At 35.7% G+C, this 17483-nt stretch overlaps 1 protein-coding gene across 2 annotated transcripts in view; it reads right to left on the reverse strand.

Annotated features, from left to right (window-relative positions):
- Positions 1-17483, reverse strand: part of LOC122134860 (interferon-induced very large GTPase 1) — a 35838-nt gene that overhangs the window by 6299 nt on the left and 12056 nt on the right. Inside the window, exons 3-4 of one of the 2 annotated variants that reach the window (XM_042711724.1) lie at positions 1126-1724; positions 163-246 (exon numbers count right to left, since the gene is read on the reverse strand). The exons of the other annotated variant lie outside the window; for it this stretch is intronic. Coding sequence (XP_042567658.1) covers positions 163-246; positions 1126-1724 — 683 coding nt within the window. The remainder of the gene's footprint in view (positions 1-162; positions 247-1125; positions 1725-17483) is intronic. 2 annotated transcript variants of the gene reach the window in all.

The raw sequence follows: 17483 nt of genomic DNA on the forward strand, positions 1-17483 counted from the left end.
ATATTTTTTTAGATGCTATCCAAATTTTAGAAGTCTAACATAACAGCATTCAAAAATAAAAACACATATGACTTTTGAGATCATGGTGGAATAGCCTTGGTTAAAATATGAATAACGCTCTGAAAAAAAATAGGCCTGTTAATTCTGCATATATGTTCGTACCTTCATTTTGTCTCCTTTATCAGTTTGGACCAGGCTCCCCACAGTCTGTGAATTAGTGTCACCGATGCTTACTCTTTCTGCACCGATTTTATTAAAGCAGAGGAAAAGATTTGTTAGTGGTCATTTTAAGAGCACTGAAAACAGCACCACCAAACTTTAAATTCAAGTCAAGCTACAAATGTGTGCAGATTCTTTTGAAGTAGGCTAATTCAAAAATATTCAGCATGACTAACATATATTGCAATGATAATAAAATATGCAATAATAAAGTGTTAACTATGGACAATACTGTACATTCAGTTATGTCTTGCAACTTGTTTTCAATATTATTAGGATACATAAAAATTAAAGTGACATTTAATGATCTTTAAGTATTTCAGAGATTTAAGATTTCTTTACAGACTGATTAAAATTTATTAAACTCAATGAAAACATGATTTTTTTCCCCACATTTTTTTTATTACCACTAGTCAATCTATTAAACAATTTACACAGATTTTAATCTATGAGACCTTAAAGCAGGGATGAGCTACTTTTCGGAATCAACATCAGTGATGTCTGTTTCGAAATTAAGTGTTGTGTATTTAAGGTTTGTGAAATTTAAATCAGCATCTTTATTGTTGACAATTTGTTAGAATTTTTTTTTTTTTTTTTTTTTTTTTTTTTTTGAGTGATTTGTAATGCATGATATAAATACATGATTTTTAAAAAACAATTTATAAAGAGTGGGTGGGGGCTCCTCCATTAAACAATGTCTGTGCACTTAAACCATACTTACGAGTATCTACAAATACTAATTTGATCGTGTTAAATTAAAAAAATACAGAGGCATAATTCCACAAACAAATTCCATAATGGTTATGATATTTGAATTTATTGCAGTATATTTTGAATCTTGAATTAAAATGTTGAAATGGAGTTGTGGTAAATGTATAAGCCAAAATTAACAGAAGCTGTGTTACCATTTTGATATTCACTGTTTTCCGGGTCTCTTGAAGAGCTATATATCTCTCTGCTGTAGCACTGCTGATTATTGTCAGTGAACAGACGCTTAATTCTGTCCATCAATTCTCTCATCTCTGATTTTTTGTTCATGATCTTGCTGCAGGTGTGATATCTTCCTCCACATTTATTCAGCAGCTGCTCCAGAACAGAGTTGTTCTTCAGGTCATCTATTATAGTGTCACACTCTTCCTCTCTCTCATAGGTGAAGACAATAATCACAAATGAAAGAACTCTGTCACCAAATATTCTCTGTAGCCATTCAATGCCCATCTTATCAGCATCTGTTAACTGGCCCAATCGCACAACAAAGATGAAGGCATGGATTTCATTTTCATTCACTAGTTGACCGAGAACATGATTGAGAGGTTTGAGATCAGTCTCATGTGAGCCAATCATGTTGATCACTGAGACACAATGTTCTGATATCTTCCTCTCTTGAATGATCATTTGAAATTCTGCATTTTTATGACAGAGTTGTTTATCTCCAAGTAGAACGTTGTCACATCCAAACTGGACAGCATCAGAGCTTCCAAATAATGCAACAGTCAAATCAGGATCTAAAAATAAACAACACAGAGCTGTTCTCAAACTCAGAGAATGTAAGAACACACCACAATATACAGTTCTGTCATGACAACTCTCGGAGAGTTTAGCATGGTATTACAAATGGCAATGTTAATGAATATATCTTCAATGCTTCTGCTGCTGCGGCAGAGCAAGTACCAAGACTTGCTACTGCCAATACATCCACCGACATGCTGCTGTGAGCATGTAAGAAATACTGCTGCTGCACATATAACATAATGAAATAACCCTGCATATAGACCATACAATAAATAATCCCATAGCAGATCTATAGAGGTAGAATGGGGAAGGATGAGGGTTTCTGACATGCCCTGCAACTGCTACAGCAAGCAATAGCCAAGTATTTGAATGTTGAGCAGCAAGCTTATTAGGTGCAGTCATGGCCTAATGGTTAGAGAGTTAGATTTGTGAACCGAAGGTTGTGGGTTTGAGTCCGGCAGGAATTGTGGGGGGAGTGAAGAACCAGTGCTCTCTTACACCCTTGATACCACGACTGAGGTGAAACCCTTGAGCAAGACACTGAACTCCCAACTGCTCCTCAGACACCACAGCAATATGGCTGCCCACTGCACTGGGTTTGTGTGCACTTGGATGGGTTAAGTGCAGAGCACAAATTCTGAGTATGGGTCCCCATACTTGGCCTCATTTCACTCACTCAATTAATTGGCTTCTGATGCAACTAGAACCATTCGGCTGTGCCATGTGAATAATGACGTGATTGAGTTAGAACCCATCACCATCTAGAGATTCACAACACAAAACTTTATTAATAACAACACTTACCACCTGTTTTTTTGAGATAAATCAATAAATAAAGACTGAACAAAACACCTACAACAATGTTTGCATTACCATCAGGTTTCAGGTTACTCCCTTCATCCACTGGTTTCACATTATCCTGGAGTGGTAACAGAAAATGATCCATTTCTTATTGCCATGATTTTTTTGAAGGTATTTTAATTGTGCAAGAGTAAAAATGTGTATGCATAGATCTCTGAAGTATAAGCAGAGATGCAGAATAAACATACGAGTGTGATGTTCAGATAAATCACACTCGTATGTTTATTCTGCATCTCTGCTTGTTACTATAAATGCTGTTGGTGAAATAGCCAAACTTTTGAATCAGAAGGACACTTTTTAACATACATTTGGCCATGTAGTGTATGTAAATGAGGCACACTCTTAAAAATAAAGATTCTTTACTTGGATTGATGGTTTCATGAAGAGCCTTTAACATTCAAAGAAACTTTTCATTCCACTAAAGTTTCCTTACAGTCCAAAAAGGTTATTTAGAGTAATGAAATATACTTTACACTGAGAAAATGGTTCTCTTAAGAACTGTTCACTGAAAGGTTCTTTGGGAAACCAAAAGATGGCTCTTTTGGGATCACTGCGAAAACCCCATTTTGAAACCTTTATTTTTAAGAACTTTGAAATTAAAAAGACATTCTATAAATTATACTCTTCACTCTTAAAAATAAAGGTTATTTCTATGGTTCAGTGAAAAATCTAACATCCATGGAACCTTTCCATTACATAAAAGGTTCTTAGTGAAAAAAAGTTCTTCAGATTACTAAAGTGATCTTCACATTTTGAAAATGAATGGCTATTTTAAGAACTGTTCACTGAAAGGTTCTTTGAGGAACCCAAAGTTGTTATTCTATGGGATCACTGCAAACACTTCTTTTTAAATCCTTTATTTTTAAGTGTATAATCACATTTACTGTACCTTGTATTCTCCATGTGCTTTACTTGAGGTTCCTGGAGTGTTTACACCAAGGTCTTGCTCAAGTGATGTAAAAAAAACTGAAGGTGGTTGCATCTGAAATTCTATTTTAGATCTTGAGTCTGTGACAATTGGGTCATAATTGTCTTTGTTTAGGTTTTCTGTATATTTTTCAAAGTTTGTCTGTGGAGGATTGTCCATCATGTTATCTGGGGTTTGATGTGTCGCTGGAGAAGGAGCCAAGGCATCATCTGCTTCATGATCTGTTTCATGAGGACTGTCCATGACATCATCTGTATATTGAAGCATCACTGGAGGATTGACATCATTTGGATTTCTGTGTGACACTGAAGAAATGTCCATGACATCATCTGAATCTCCATATGATTCTGGAGAGGTGTCCATGACATCATCATCTGTACCTTGATCCATAATTATATGACTGGAAAGGAAAATAAGCATTACCCGGGTTTGGTGGATCAGATAAACCCCAGTCAACTTGAGATCAGAAAAATATTTGATCCCTTTTTGACACTTGTGTCAGACTTAAAACATCTGCAAATGCAAATTATGCTTTATGTAAAAAAAAAGATACGAGTTATAAATGATGTTTGCATTAGTATATATAGCAGTTAATCCACCAGAAACCAAATGGCTCCAACTCCACGTCCTAATATGCAACTCCATTATATATTTCATAACTCTGACCCCCAGGAAACACTGTTTATTGACCAGTTCTGCATACATTTTTTTTTATTGGTTATTAGGTGAAGTAAATAAAGATGATAAATAAAGATCACATGATTCAATGTAAACCATATAACAAAAAATAAAAAAAGAGTGCAACATCAATATTATATACACAACACATGCATTGTGACATTAAATGAAATAAAATAAAGGTTTACATAATCATCCCCTTAATAATACAAATATCAAGTTAAAAATAAAAATGTAAACTATCAAAATAATTAAAATTAATAATTATAAATGAAAATCACCTGTTGATCAGCGACTGGAAATCATCCAAGCTTGAAAGTCAAAATGATTCAATATACTGAAAAAATTTAAACATTACACACTGCGTATGAAGACAAAGAGACAAGAGCACCTCAGACAACCTCTCATTACACAGGTTCACCCTCTTATCTATAAAGTTCATACTGATTATCTCAGTCTCAATGAAGTTAGTTAATACTTAACTTGCTTTAGACTGATGTGAGCTATAGAGAAAACACGTTTTAGTGTTCAGATAAAATCACATGATTTCTGGGAAACCGAAAATCAATACTGCATTTTGCCTTATCTAGATTTGTCAATATGCAAAACAGCTGTATACAAAAATAAAAATTAAAATTAAAAAATCTCCAATGTATTATATTGCAAGAAAAAAAAATCTACAAAAACAGGGTATTTTAAAAAGGTACTGGGCCATGTTAACAAACCAAACACTGACTTCTTGACATTTTCATTTAGTCATTTAGAAGACTCTTCATTACCAGTAATAAATGTCTTGGAGATGAATATTAAAACTAACAGCCATCTCCATCAATTAAATATATCAATCAAAAGAGAACATGAATCGTTTGGTTGGATACAACTGCAAATTTGATTTAATTTATAGTTAAAAATAGCATAGGCAAGCCATAAGCATAATTTAACCTGGACTTAACCAGGTCATTTGAATCTCAGCTCAACATCATCGTAGTCTATATCATCAGCTTGTTTGACACCTGAGAGGTCAGAATGTTAGTTTACTGCTCAGACTACAGATTTTGTGGAAACATTTTTGATTGCAGTTGATTCTGTCAGATTTCAGCCTCAAAATGTTAGATTTCTCGGTTGCTCTATGTAATACAGATGGTAAAAGCCAACAAATATTGACCAGTGTTCTGGGATCATGTGGATTATACAAGGGCAAATAGAACATATATGAATAGTTTTGATAATAGTTATAATCACTCTTAATGCATACCGGTTATGATCCAGGCCCTCGGATACATGCAATTACAGCAGACATCTAAATGAGAACATATATAGACTTCTGGTGGTTTATATGAAGCTAATTATAATCATAAAATACTAAATATACATTTAAAAAAAAAAAATCAATTTAAGGACATACACAAACATCCCCACAAGGCGGTTTGTTATATTTCACCAACTTCCCTACATGCACACATATTGGTGTTGCATGCATGTCTAATCTACACTGAATCTGCACCTAATCTAAAGAGACCAGTTTTGTGATTTTTGGTCAAACCATGCATAAGTTATAAGCAAAAAAAAAAAAAAAAAAAACATTTCATATCACCTGACCACTAGGTTCTCACACCTTCGGTGCTTGGCCCCTAATAACAATGGTTAAAATAATGTAAAACAAACAAACAAACAAACATATATATATATATATATAATATAAATGATTAATCAATTAATAAATCAATGAAAGGAGTATATAAATGGCTTAAGTGATTATTATATATGATTATATGATTAAATGGAATCATAAAATATCTTACTATAAAAAGGAATGTTAGACATTGTAAGAAAGTCTCTGTAGTATTTATAGAGTCAAATGAAACCTATTAGTCTGACTGTATAAAACAAAAACTGTATGAAATTTCAAATCATGAGTTGAGTATTTGTTGCCAACAATAAAATCTTACTTCAGTAAGTACAAAAGCAAATATGTGAAAATATTTTTTTTAAACAAGATCATTTTGTGCATTTAAATTTCATAGTTACGCTGAAAATGAATTAAAAACCTAAATCTGTAAAATAAGGTGAAACAAAACTAGACACAATGATGTATCTTGGTTGGATATCCTACAGACCAATCAAATATCAGCCTGAACAGTATCATTAAAGAGTATCATTAAAGGGTTAGTTTACCACAAAAATGAAAATTCTGTCATCAATTACTCACTCTCATGTCGTTCCAAACCCGTAAGACCTTCTGTCATCTTTGGAACACAAATGAAGATATTTTTGATGAAATCAGAGAGCTCTCTGACCATAGGCAGAGGGTGAACCAACTCCAGGGTAAGGCTAAAAGCAGCCAAATCTATTAACTACAAACATCATAAACCTGTCTTTTAGACAAGAACCAGACATGTTATGTAGGCAAATAAAATATGTTTAAAGGGACTGAATTTGCATTTAATGTGATCGTAATTTAATTAAAACTAGAAATTGATAATTATATAGGCCTAACTTTTCCTTCCCACGGTTATTCAAACAGTGAATAAAATATGTACAGAGATGACATTATGACTAACTTTGATCTGTTCCACACTTACATTGTACGTACATCTGTGCTTTGTTTTTTATGATCAGAGAATTCACGGAATTCAGTCATCGAACGTGCGCACATTTCAACAAAGCTGATGAGTTTCATTTACACTTTGTTAGCAACAGACGTAATAGATTTAATTTGTTTGTGCAGGGGCATTTTTGTCCAATTTAGTGGCATTTTTGCCCCCAAGACCCCGTGGCTAAGCCTTCCCCCTTACACACACTTACACACACTACGCCTATATGTTCTCTCTGACCCTCCATAGACAGCAATTTGGAGAGTACCCGAGAATTTAATCAGCGTTATTTACGTTCGAGGGAAAAGCACACGCATGAACATAATTGGCGTAATCAACATTGTTAACACTTAGGGTAAAGCATGCGTATGCATTGTGATACTCTCCAAAATGTCGGAAGACAGTAACTCTGGGGAGAAGAATTGTTGAATAAAGTCATTTTTTTTCTTCATGCTCAAAAATATTCTCATAGCTTCGCAAAATTGAAGTTAAGCCACTGAGGTCACATGGACTGTTTTACCGATGTCCTTCTATTTTTCTGCATCTGGGAACATTACAGTTGTGTTTCTGTCTATGGGAGGGTCAGAGAGCTTTCAGATTCCATCAAATATCTTAATTTGTGTTCTAAAGATGAAGGAAGGTCTTATGGCTTTGGAACAACACAAGGGTGCGTAATTAATTACATAATTTCCATTTTGGGATGAACTAACCCTTTAAGTACTAAACAATATTTTAGTACTACATAATCTATTTCAGTTTTATATATTAGATAATTTATTTCAGTATATTTGAGAAGGCAAACCTGTTTTATTCTTGCAGCAACAGTAAAGGACCAAACCAGCAAACACTATCACTCCCACAACAACACACACAATAATGAGCACAGTCATGAACGATGAACCATAGGAGAGTTGGAATCGTCTCTCATTTTCTGGAAAGTAAAAAAGAAGAACCGTAATAATCAGTTTATTCATAGTAAGTTACTTAATAAAAATTTAGAAAATGCAGCTTGCAGTGTGTAAACCTAGAACAGAGATTTGAGTTGTGAGATAAAGACTAGTTATTGATGTTGAAACAGATGTTTACCTTCACAGAGCTGTGTGATGTTTATTCTGTCTTCTTTCCAGCTGACATGGTTGCTATGGTTACAGATGATGGATTCCTCACTGCAGTCCAGGATGAGAGTGTTGATCTGTGATGTCACTTCCTCTGGAGAGCAGCTGTTGTTCTGATAGCTGGAGTCAATCATGAGCTCATGAGCTCTGCATGTGAAGTTCACAGTACAGGAGTTACTGCTGGACAAGTTTGAGTTCACAGTCAGCACAGGAGCCTCCACAGCATCTGAAACACATTTCCTCCAAAATCACCATCACATTCACACCAGTGATGCAGTAGACATTCACATCTAAACACAACACACATTATAAACAGAAGCAGACAAAATCCTAAAATAAAGACAATATGCCACAAGCTGGTTTAAATGTGCACATTGTAAATAAAACTAAATAATAATAATAATAATAATAATAAAACAACAGTTATACTTATGAATTGTCTGTTATGCAGGAAAACATGAAATCAGACAAAGAAATCACACGCACCTATAACAGATACTCTGTAACAATATTGTTCTCTGATTCTCCACTTGTTATTGCTGTGTAGAGTCCACTGTCTGTCTTCTGCATGTTCTTCAGTGTCAGAGAGAAGGTTTTATTATTGAAATCACACAGTTCAGAACATTTTACACCTCCATCTCACTCCGTGTCATTAACTCACACTATATACACCTATTTGGCTAAATAAATAAACCACAAGGGGTTCATAAGCAATACAATTATTTTTCCCTTACATAATTATATTATGTCATCTGTCACTTTAACATTGCCATTCAGTTCATTATATTTATAGTTAATATATCAACACATATATAGAAATACATGTAGGTAAGTTGTCTCCCTAGACCATGAGACAAGGAATCAATGCATGGATATACAATATATGTTTCTGTGATATGTGATTCATAATATATAATAAAAATAACTAATAATTATAATAATTAAAAATAAGATACCCTTACTGAGATGTAGAACTATGCCAAACTAAATGTAATTGCTTTTTACAAACATCATCTCATATATAAAGCACTAGAAAATGACAAAACATAGATTAGAAATTGTAATTATTGTACATACATCCAATAACTGAGTTTATTACCTGTGTTTGAGATAAGGAGAAGAATGAAGGATGCAAACAGGTGATGTACTGCCATCGTAGCAAACATCAAGATTTCTGATGTTGTATTCTTAAAACAGGAAGTTGAATATGTGTGCAATGACACTCGAGGAGCCTCTTTATAACTCTCCCACCACAAACACATCAGTTACTAATCAATTACTAAATACCAAATATATATTTTAATTGTTTTCCCAAAATAGAACATTCTCAAACATCCACATAGGGGGGTTTTGTTATATTTAGACAACTTTACTGCACACACACAAGGCAAAAAAAACAAGAGGCTGAAACAATTGAAAACAGAAGGAAGGAAAGACTACACACACACACACACACACACACACACAAAAGCAGGCACATCGTTGAGTAAATCGTGGCCTTTTAAAACTACACATAGTATGTTGATCTTTTGTTGAAGTAATTCAGTTAGTTGTTTTTGTCCTTCTCTTGGAGTGCTTTATAATTCTTTACATTCATGCTTCTGTTGAAGTTTAAAAATAAAAAAAGCTAAAAGTTTATTATTATACAACAAACAACACAACAATACAATAATATACCAATTTTAAAAAATTATTCTTTTAAATTTTGAAAAATTTCCACTTAAAAACACTATTTGTACAATGTGTTGTTGTAATAAATTGTATTATCTAAGCACAAACTAGATTAAAATGTTTGTCGCACTTTACCTGAAAAAGCCTGAAGAATAAAAATGGGCACTTAATATTCCTTCAAAAAAAAAAAATGCACATAGAGCAACACCGCAGACATTTGCCACAGCTGTTGATATTAAAGTGTGGATGAGATGAATGTTTTAAATTACTACTAAATTACTACCTAATTAATACAGTTATGCAATAAAAATATCTGTTGCAGTTTAAATTTTATTAAAATGTGTATTTTCTATTACACGTTAACTTGCTCTATTTACATATTGTCTGTCACTATTAAAGCTAAAGTGCACATAAACACATTTACATTATAGAGCTTTTTACTTAGTCTTCACATACCTCTGTTATGCATAGGTATATGTAAGTTATGAACTAAAAAACAAACAAAAACAAACTTCAGTTCATTCACTCAGCTTTATTCAGAATTAAAATCATCACACATTTTAATAAAACCTGTAGAACTACAATATGTCTGTGATAACCATGAGTACAAAAAAATATTGATACTATAAGAGCTTTCTAAAGATTAAAGTGGTTAACAATTAGAAAACCATGGTCCATTTTCATCTCTGGTAAGCAAAACAAAGTGGTTGTTTTTTTTTTTGTTTTTTTTTTTTACATGTTGACTCATGGTTTTCATCCAGAGTAGATATAAGATACAACATTATAAAACAACAACAGTAAATAAATTTCAGATTTTACATCACAATTTATCTGTTGTATTCCAGTTAGAGCCAGAGCATTACATTGCATTATCACATCCACATCTAAATGAAAAGCTCAGCAGTTTATAACAAAACTATCATATCAAATCACCATGTACTGCATCTATCAGTTCAGAAACAGTGATGTTTGAAACAGGATGTACAAATATCATCTTTAATCTGGGAGCTGACAGAGTGCCATTTGTTTACTTTTCCATTACATGTATTTATCCAAACTCTCCAGAGCTTCCTTTTTTGTGTATCGTTTCCATTCATCTGGAATCTCACCATACCCCTGGAATGTCTTACTGTAATATGTATCCAGATCTTTCTGGAATCTGCACACAAACCACTTCCAGTACGGCAGCTCAGAGTGGTTAGGAGTGATGCTCCAGTTAGCATATTCAGGACCTTCTCTTCTGTATTCTTTCCAGGGAACTGTATCATCTGAGGAATTTGGGTAAAAGGATCGATCACTCGATACTGCTGTCATGCAGATATCAATAGCAAGGTTTGTTGTTTCTCTGTAAAACCACCCATTCAGTCCAATATTGCGGTGGAATGAAACTCTGTGATCTCCAGGATGGTCTTCCATTGTGTTGGTGCAGATGGCTTTACAGAAAGGACACTGAACCCAGCAGCACTGACAGAAGTGCTCAATCAAAATCTCATCTGGTTTTTTCCTGCACTTCTCCAATTTCATGTCATTAAATGCTTTTTAAAAAACTGTTCTGTAGGTTTGTCATCTTCTCCTTCAGACTGTCACCGTAAATGATTTTTTCAAGAAAATCCAAATCTTTAATTTCTCTAAGATCACCACATGAGTTCTCCGTGAGTTTCAGCTCATCTGTCAGGGCCGTGGTGAAGCATCTGAACCACATGCCACCACCACCACTCTTACTCTTGACCTCTCCTGTAGCTGCTTTCATTGCATTATTTACAGTCTGCTCCTTTTGTTTTAGATTTCCTTTGAAAATATTTAGAATCATTTTGTTTTGTTTGGTGAAGAAGCTTTTCACTTCATTCTTTATGAATTGTTTGAAGTGTTCTCTGGGATTATGAATGTATTCTATGTACTGCTCAAAGTCCTCCTTTTCTGCAAGCGATCTCAGAATGTGTTTCTCTAGATTTGGTCTGTTCTCACGTAAAGCTTTTATGTCCGACCTCATTTGTGTGGCCAAATCTTTAGCAGTTTGTGTTGTAAACTGCTTGTAGAATAGATGGTTCAAGTTTGCTGCAGATGAATTCACATAGTATGGTTGTTGTTGTTGCTCCTTTGTAGTAGTTCTTGAAGATGTTCCAGTATTGAGCTTTCTGGTTATTAAGATAAAGTCTTGGGTCATTTGCTTCTCTGAATTCTTTGTGGAGTTCAGTAAAAGTCTGTCTGGCAATCTCACACACATGGAGACTCAGATCTATGGTAAACTCCCTTTTTAATTTGTAATTTTTGGCTTTCGGATTGATGTTTCTGTACTGATTTTTTAACACAGTCTGTTATTTCTTGAACAAAACTCTCATTGTATCCTCGTGTTCTAACTGGTGACTTCTTCATTATCATTTCAGTTTCCTGAATAATTTTGTGAGTCAGATTCCTTATTGAGTAATGAAGTTCAGCATTTAGGCCCATGTACTCTTGTTGCTTTTGAGTCCATCTAAAATATTCTATCCCTGACATAACGTTTTGACTGAACCAACTGAACATCCCACTCTTGCTTTTCTTAAAGCTCTCGGTAGCTTCCGCTGAAGATGCCATTTCATCAGAGTGCACCAGATGCTTCTTTAGTATCATGTAGTCACAATAATCACTCCGGCGGTCTATCAGTTTGTAGACTTTTTGTTTTAAGCGCTCATCTACAAGAGTCAGTTCATGGTTTTCAGATAATATCCATGTCACATCCTCCCAGAAGTTAATGTCTCCCAGTGGAGGTGTGTCTTTGGTCATTTCAGTGACCCATTTACTCCACATTTTGTCAAACTCCTCCTTAAGCATGTGTTCATCTGTTCCTTTATTTCTCAGGCTCAAAGCTAGTTCCTTGCTCCGACTGAAAAGCTTGTTTTCATACTCTGTCCTTCTTTGATCCAGCTGCTCCCTGGCTTTTTTCTGTTCAATTGCTTCATCTAACTTTCTTTTTGTTGCCTTCACAAGGTCATCATGAAGATCTTTGATTCTGGTTTCAAATCTTCCTCGCCACTGACACAGAATTTCTTTGTCTTTGTCCTCCTCAAAGTAAGACATGATTGATTTTTCTACCTGCTCCTTGATCATCCTCATGTCAGCCAACAAGTCATTTTCCTGAACCATAATGTTTCCATTTGCAATTCTGTTGTAGAATTTGTCTTCTATGCCGATCATGGCACTTCTGAGGCTCCACGTCCAGTCACTGTATTTAGTTTCCAGTTTTCTGTATACCGCAATCTCGAGTGTGTTTTTGAAGCTGAACACAAAGTTTTCATTCAGCAGTGCATTCCACAGATCAATAATACGCATTCTGAACTGAGACAGTGTAATGCCATTAGATTCTGAAGCTTTTGAGAGAATGGTGTCCTTTAACTCCTGAATATTTCTGCTGTAGTCGGGGTTCGGTGGTGCCATTGGTGGGCTGCCTTCCCAGAGCTGTGCAAAATACTTCACATCCTTCTGAACGTCAAACGCAATGACGTCACTGAAAAACTCTGTATCACAGTCTTCCTCTTTAGCTAGCAGGCGAGTTTAGTCATCTCATCCAGTTTCTCCTGCAGTCGTCGTCTCCTTCCCTCCATGTTTTTCTCTCTCCAGCTGTAACATCAGAAACGTTCTGATGCACAAACATGCATCTTGGATTCAGTTTGATCTTCTTCATCCTCATGAAGGCCTGAAGAACAATCTGAAGAATGTCCTGCATCTCATCTGTGTTTTCTCCAAAGATGTTGATCAATGTCATATTTCCAAGACCAACAACAAATGTGGCCATTTCATTGTCATGATTTCTTGTTGACCTTCCGGCCAGTTCTAGGGCACGAAGTCCCTCAGTATCAACAACTAGAATATAGTCAAACTTCAGCTGTGCTTTCATCTCCTCCGACACTCTGACCAGCTGCATGAAAGCTCCTCTGGTGCATCTGCCAGCACTGACGGCAAACTGCAGTCCAAACATGGTGTTCAGCATGGTGGATTTCCCAGAGCTCTGAATCCCTAAAACTGACAACACATAGACTCTCTGGTCTCCCCGTTTCTGGATGAAGTGCATCAAGAACAGCAGTAACCCAGATCAGAGGAACATGGGCTGCATCGCCATCCATCAGCTCCAGTGGAAATCCAGAGATCATCATCTCTGCTGCAAGACTTGGAAGAGAGGAGGCAAGTTTAACATCAGGTCTTTTTTGTGTTGTTCTTTACAGATGAACATGATTCATATACCTGACCGATCTCTCTCAGTATGTGCTCCAAGCCAAAGGTTGCAGCTTGTAGTTTCTCAGATACTTTCTCAAGTTCAACTTGTGCTGCTGTCATTTGCAGTGATTTATCATGTTTCTTTTTAAGATTTAGGACGGTTGACCATTTTTCATCATACTCACGAAGAAGGGCTGAAAGGCTTTCAGTAGTGTAGTTGTCTAGCAGGATGCCCAGCCATTTCAGAAAATATGCCTCTTCATTTCCTAGAGGTGAATTCAGTTTTTGAATAAAGATTTTCATAAACTGACTTAAGACAGATCTTTGCTGCAGTTCACGGATTTTCTGCATTTCTGATTTTTTTAAACTTTTGTTCTTTTCAATGTTGCTTCCCTTATGTAGTTCTCCTGATGTAGGTCGATGAAGTTCTTTATTCTTCTGGCACCACTGATGCCACAGGTTTCCCTGACATGGCAGGAATGATTCTTTGATTTCAGTCAGATCTTTATCCTTCAGTAAATTTATCATCTGCTGTGCTGCTTCTTTTCCTTTCCTGCAGTCATCATCATTAACCTCATCTACTCTGAAATCGTTGTTTTTGGACACATCTTCAAGCTTAAAGAAGGAACATGATTCAGTAGACAAGAGTCCATTTTTTATAGCTCTTCTGATTTCTTCAAAAACAACTGACTGATTTCTGCCTTTCAAACCAATTTTGTATTTCCCTTTCCGCATTTCTGTCAGAGGTAAATCCTTATCAGTAAGAAGGCAGATGAGTGGCGTTGAGTCCTTGTAGAAGGTTTGGATCTTGGTCATGCTTTTTTCATTCTTGTAAAGTTGTGGTAAAATAGCAACATTTACAGAGGCCATTTCAGTCAGGACACCCAGCTGTTTTTCATGGGCTCCTGCATCACCATGGAGGTTACAGAACGCAACACAATGATTAAATCTGTCTGTTTTCTCTCCAGATGGACAGTACCAAGCGATCTCCACCACTCCGTCCATCAGCACTCTGGTTCTGCTGCTGCCTGGGCAGTTCCTGTGGAAGAATGTGTTGTGCTTCTCATTGATCAGGCTGTTCATTAGTTGAGACTTGGATAAGGATGCAGGACCAAATCTGAAGAAAGCCACCATTGGGGTTTCTGTTTTGTAGACTGGCAGGAATTTGCTAGATATTTTACCTGTTTCATCAATTGTCTTCCAGCTCTTGTTAATTTGACGAAATGTCCAGAGCGGGAACTCAATCTGTTGTGTGAATGGATTGGGTACAAGCAGAGGCAGAGCATACTGACACTGTGATAGTTTAGTCACAATGAGCTGCTTTAGGAAACTATCAGCGCAATGAAACACAGCCATCTGAACATCCATTAAGTGGACCACATTTAATTTGTTTGTTTCATCTGAGGGTTTAGCAGTTTCTCCAAAAATATTATCAAAGGCATCAGCATCATCTTCAGATGAGTCATTGTTCCTTTGTTGTGTGTGTTGTTCATTATTCTCTTTAATCTGAAGGTATTTTGCTCTGTAGTCCATCATCATCAATTTCTGTAGAAAAACTGAAGCCAGCTGTTCTTCTCCACAAAACTCTTGGGACTGTGATTGTACAATTGGCTTAAGGAAATCTACAGTTCTCAGTTTGCCTTCAAGATGAAGCCTCTCAATGAGTTGTTCTGCACATAGCTGAAAAACACAGTACCATAAAACAGAATAGTTGAAAAGGAATGTTAAAGGGGTCATATGATGCGATTTCAGGTTTTCCTTTCTCTTTGGAGTTTTACAAGCTGTTCGTGAATAAATAAGATCCCTAAAGTTGCAAAGACTAAAGTCTCAAACCCAAAGAGATATTCTTTATAAAAGTTAAGACTCGTCCACGCCCTCCTAAAACGCCTCGTTTAAACACGCCCCATGTCTACGTCACAATGTGGGAAGATTTGCATAACACCACCCAAATGTCCTCTCTTGGAGTTATAAATGCAGCATTGTGACTGAACCACTTCTACTTCTGGTGCACGAGATGAGAACACATTTTAATCATTTTCCGAGTCATGAAAAAGTCTGCTTTTGTGATATATTTCCTTCATTCTTTACTGCAAGACGTTTGCTCGGTCTAGATGTGCTTAAAGGTGACATATCATGAAAATCTGACTTTTCCAGGTTTTAAGTGCTATAATCAGGTCCCCGGTATATCTACCAACCAAGGAAACGTGAAAAAGATTAACCCAGTAACTTTGTTTTAGTAAGCCTTTTTCTGCAAGAGTCTGAGAAAACGAGCGTGTCTGATTTCACTCCCTTGGTGACATGGCAAAGGGATCTCATTATAATATTACCTCCCCTTAATCTGTAAGCTTCCACCCACAGTGCTGTCATTTTGATTTTGCAAGTTACATTCACATACCAGCACAAAACACAAAGAGAAAGCATCATCAAAAAATACAAACCACACCACCATATACCACAAATACAAACACATAAGGTTTAAAACGCATGATCCCAATATGATAAAAGAGAGCAGTGCAGTTATTGATTTATTTACTGTATATTGCCACTGCCACACAGATCTAAAACCTTCACAGACATAACTGACTGTTTTTGTAACTCATGTGTTTTTAATGTAAACTTGTGTGTGAATAAGAACTTTTGCTTCAGATGTGTGAACTCAGAAAACCCTATATCAGAAGCTTTAACTAATATGGTTTAAAATGCATGATTTCAGTGTGATAAACATTATAATCAGAACCAAAAGAGATGTTTTTAGCAGGTCCAAGCTGTAATGACGAAGTTCTATTCTGGAAAAGGGGGCAGGGAGCAGCAGCTCATTTGCATTTAAAGAGACAGGCACGAAAAACAGCATGTTTCTGCTTCCACTCAAAATAGGCATTTCAAAATGATATAATAAATGATCTGTGGGGTATTTTGAGCTGAAACTTTACAGACACATTCTGGGGACACCAGAGACTTATTATATAATTATTATTATTAAATAATGTAAAAAGGGGCATAATATGTCACCTTTAAATCTGCATGAACTATGCGTTCCTCTTACGTATCACACATGCGAACTTCAATAAGCCAACAGAAAGCAGACTATTGCGTTTACATGCCATGCGAAATCGGAGTAAGAGGCAAAAAACTGCCTGTTGCAACCGGTTTATGCTTACGCCGTTTATGCTCCGATAAAAGAACCGCGTTTACATGACCAAGTGCGTTTAGGCTTATTAAGCCACGTTTAACGTGCATGTAAATGAAATGAGCTCATGGTTTTATGTTTACGTGGCCCGATGCAATGCAACACATAAAATCACAGTATAAGTCATTATAATCAGTAATTATGTCCACAATGGATGCAACAAATGCCTTGTTTATAATGGGTTTTATTGGTTTTGTCTTGTTGCGCCGGGACACGGCATCACAGTATGGTAAGAGACTTAACATTTCTGTCACATAAACACATTGCATTACACCAAATAACAAAATAATGTTCTTTTTTAGCAACGCCATATGACCCCTATAATTTGTACACTTTTTTTGAAAATGTAATACATTAAAAGCATTTGACAAATATGAATATGCGCCCTAATCTCACTGTTACGTGTATCGGTATGTAACATTTGAAGGTATTACTTATTTACAGCTGTATAAACATAAATTTTATTATACCATAAACATATCTGAGGCTCCATTTTTACTTTTTTTAGATATATTTTAGATCCCTTA

The sequence above is a fragment of the Cyprinus carpio genome, chromosome A2 (genome assembly GCF_018340385.1).
Source record: "Cyprinus carpio isolate SPL01 chromosome A2, ASM1834038v1, whole genome shotgun sequence".
NCBI lineage: Eukaryota > Metazoa > Chordata > Actinopteri > Cypriniformes > Cyprinidae > Cyprinus > Cyprinus carpio.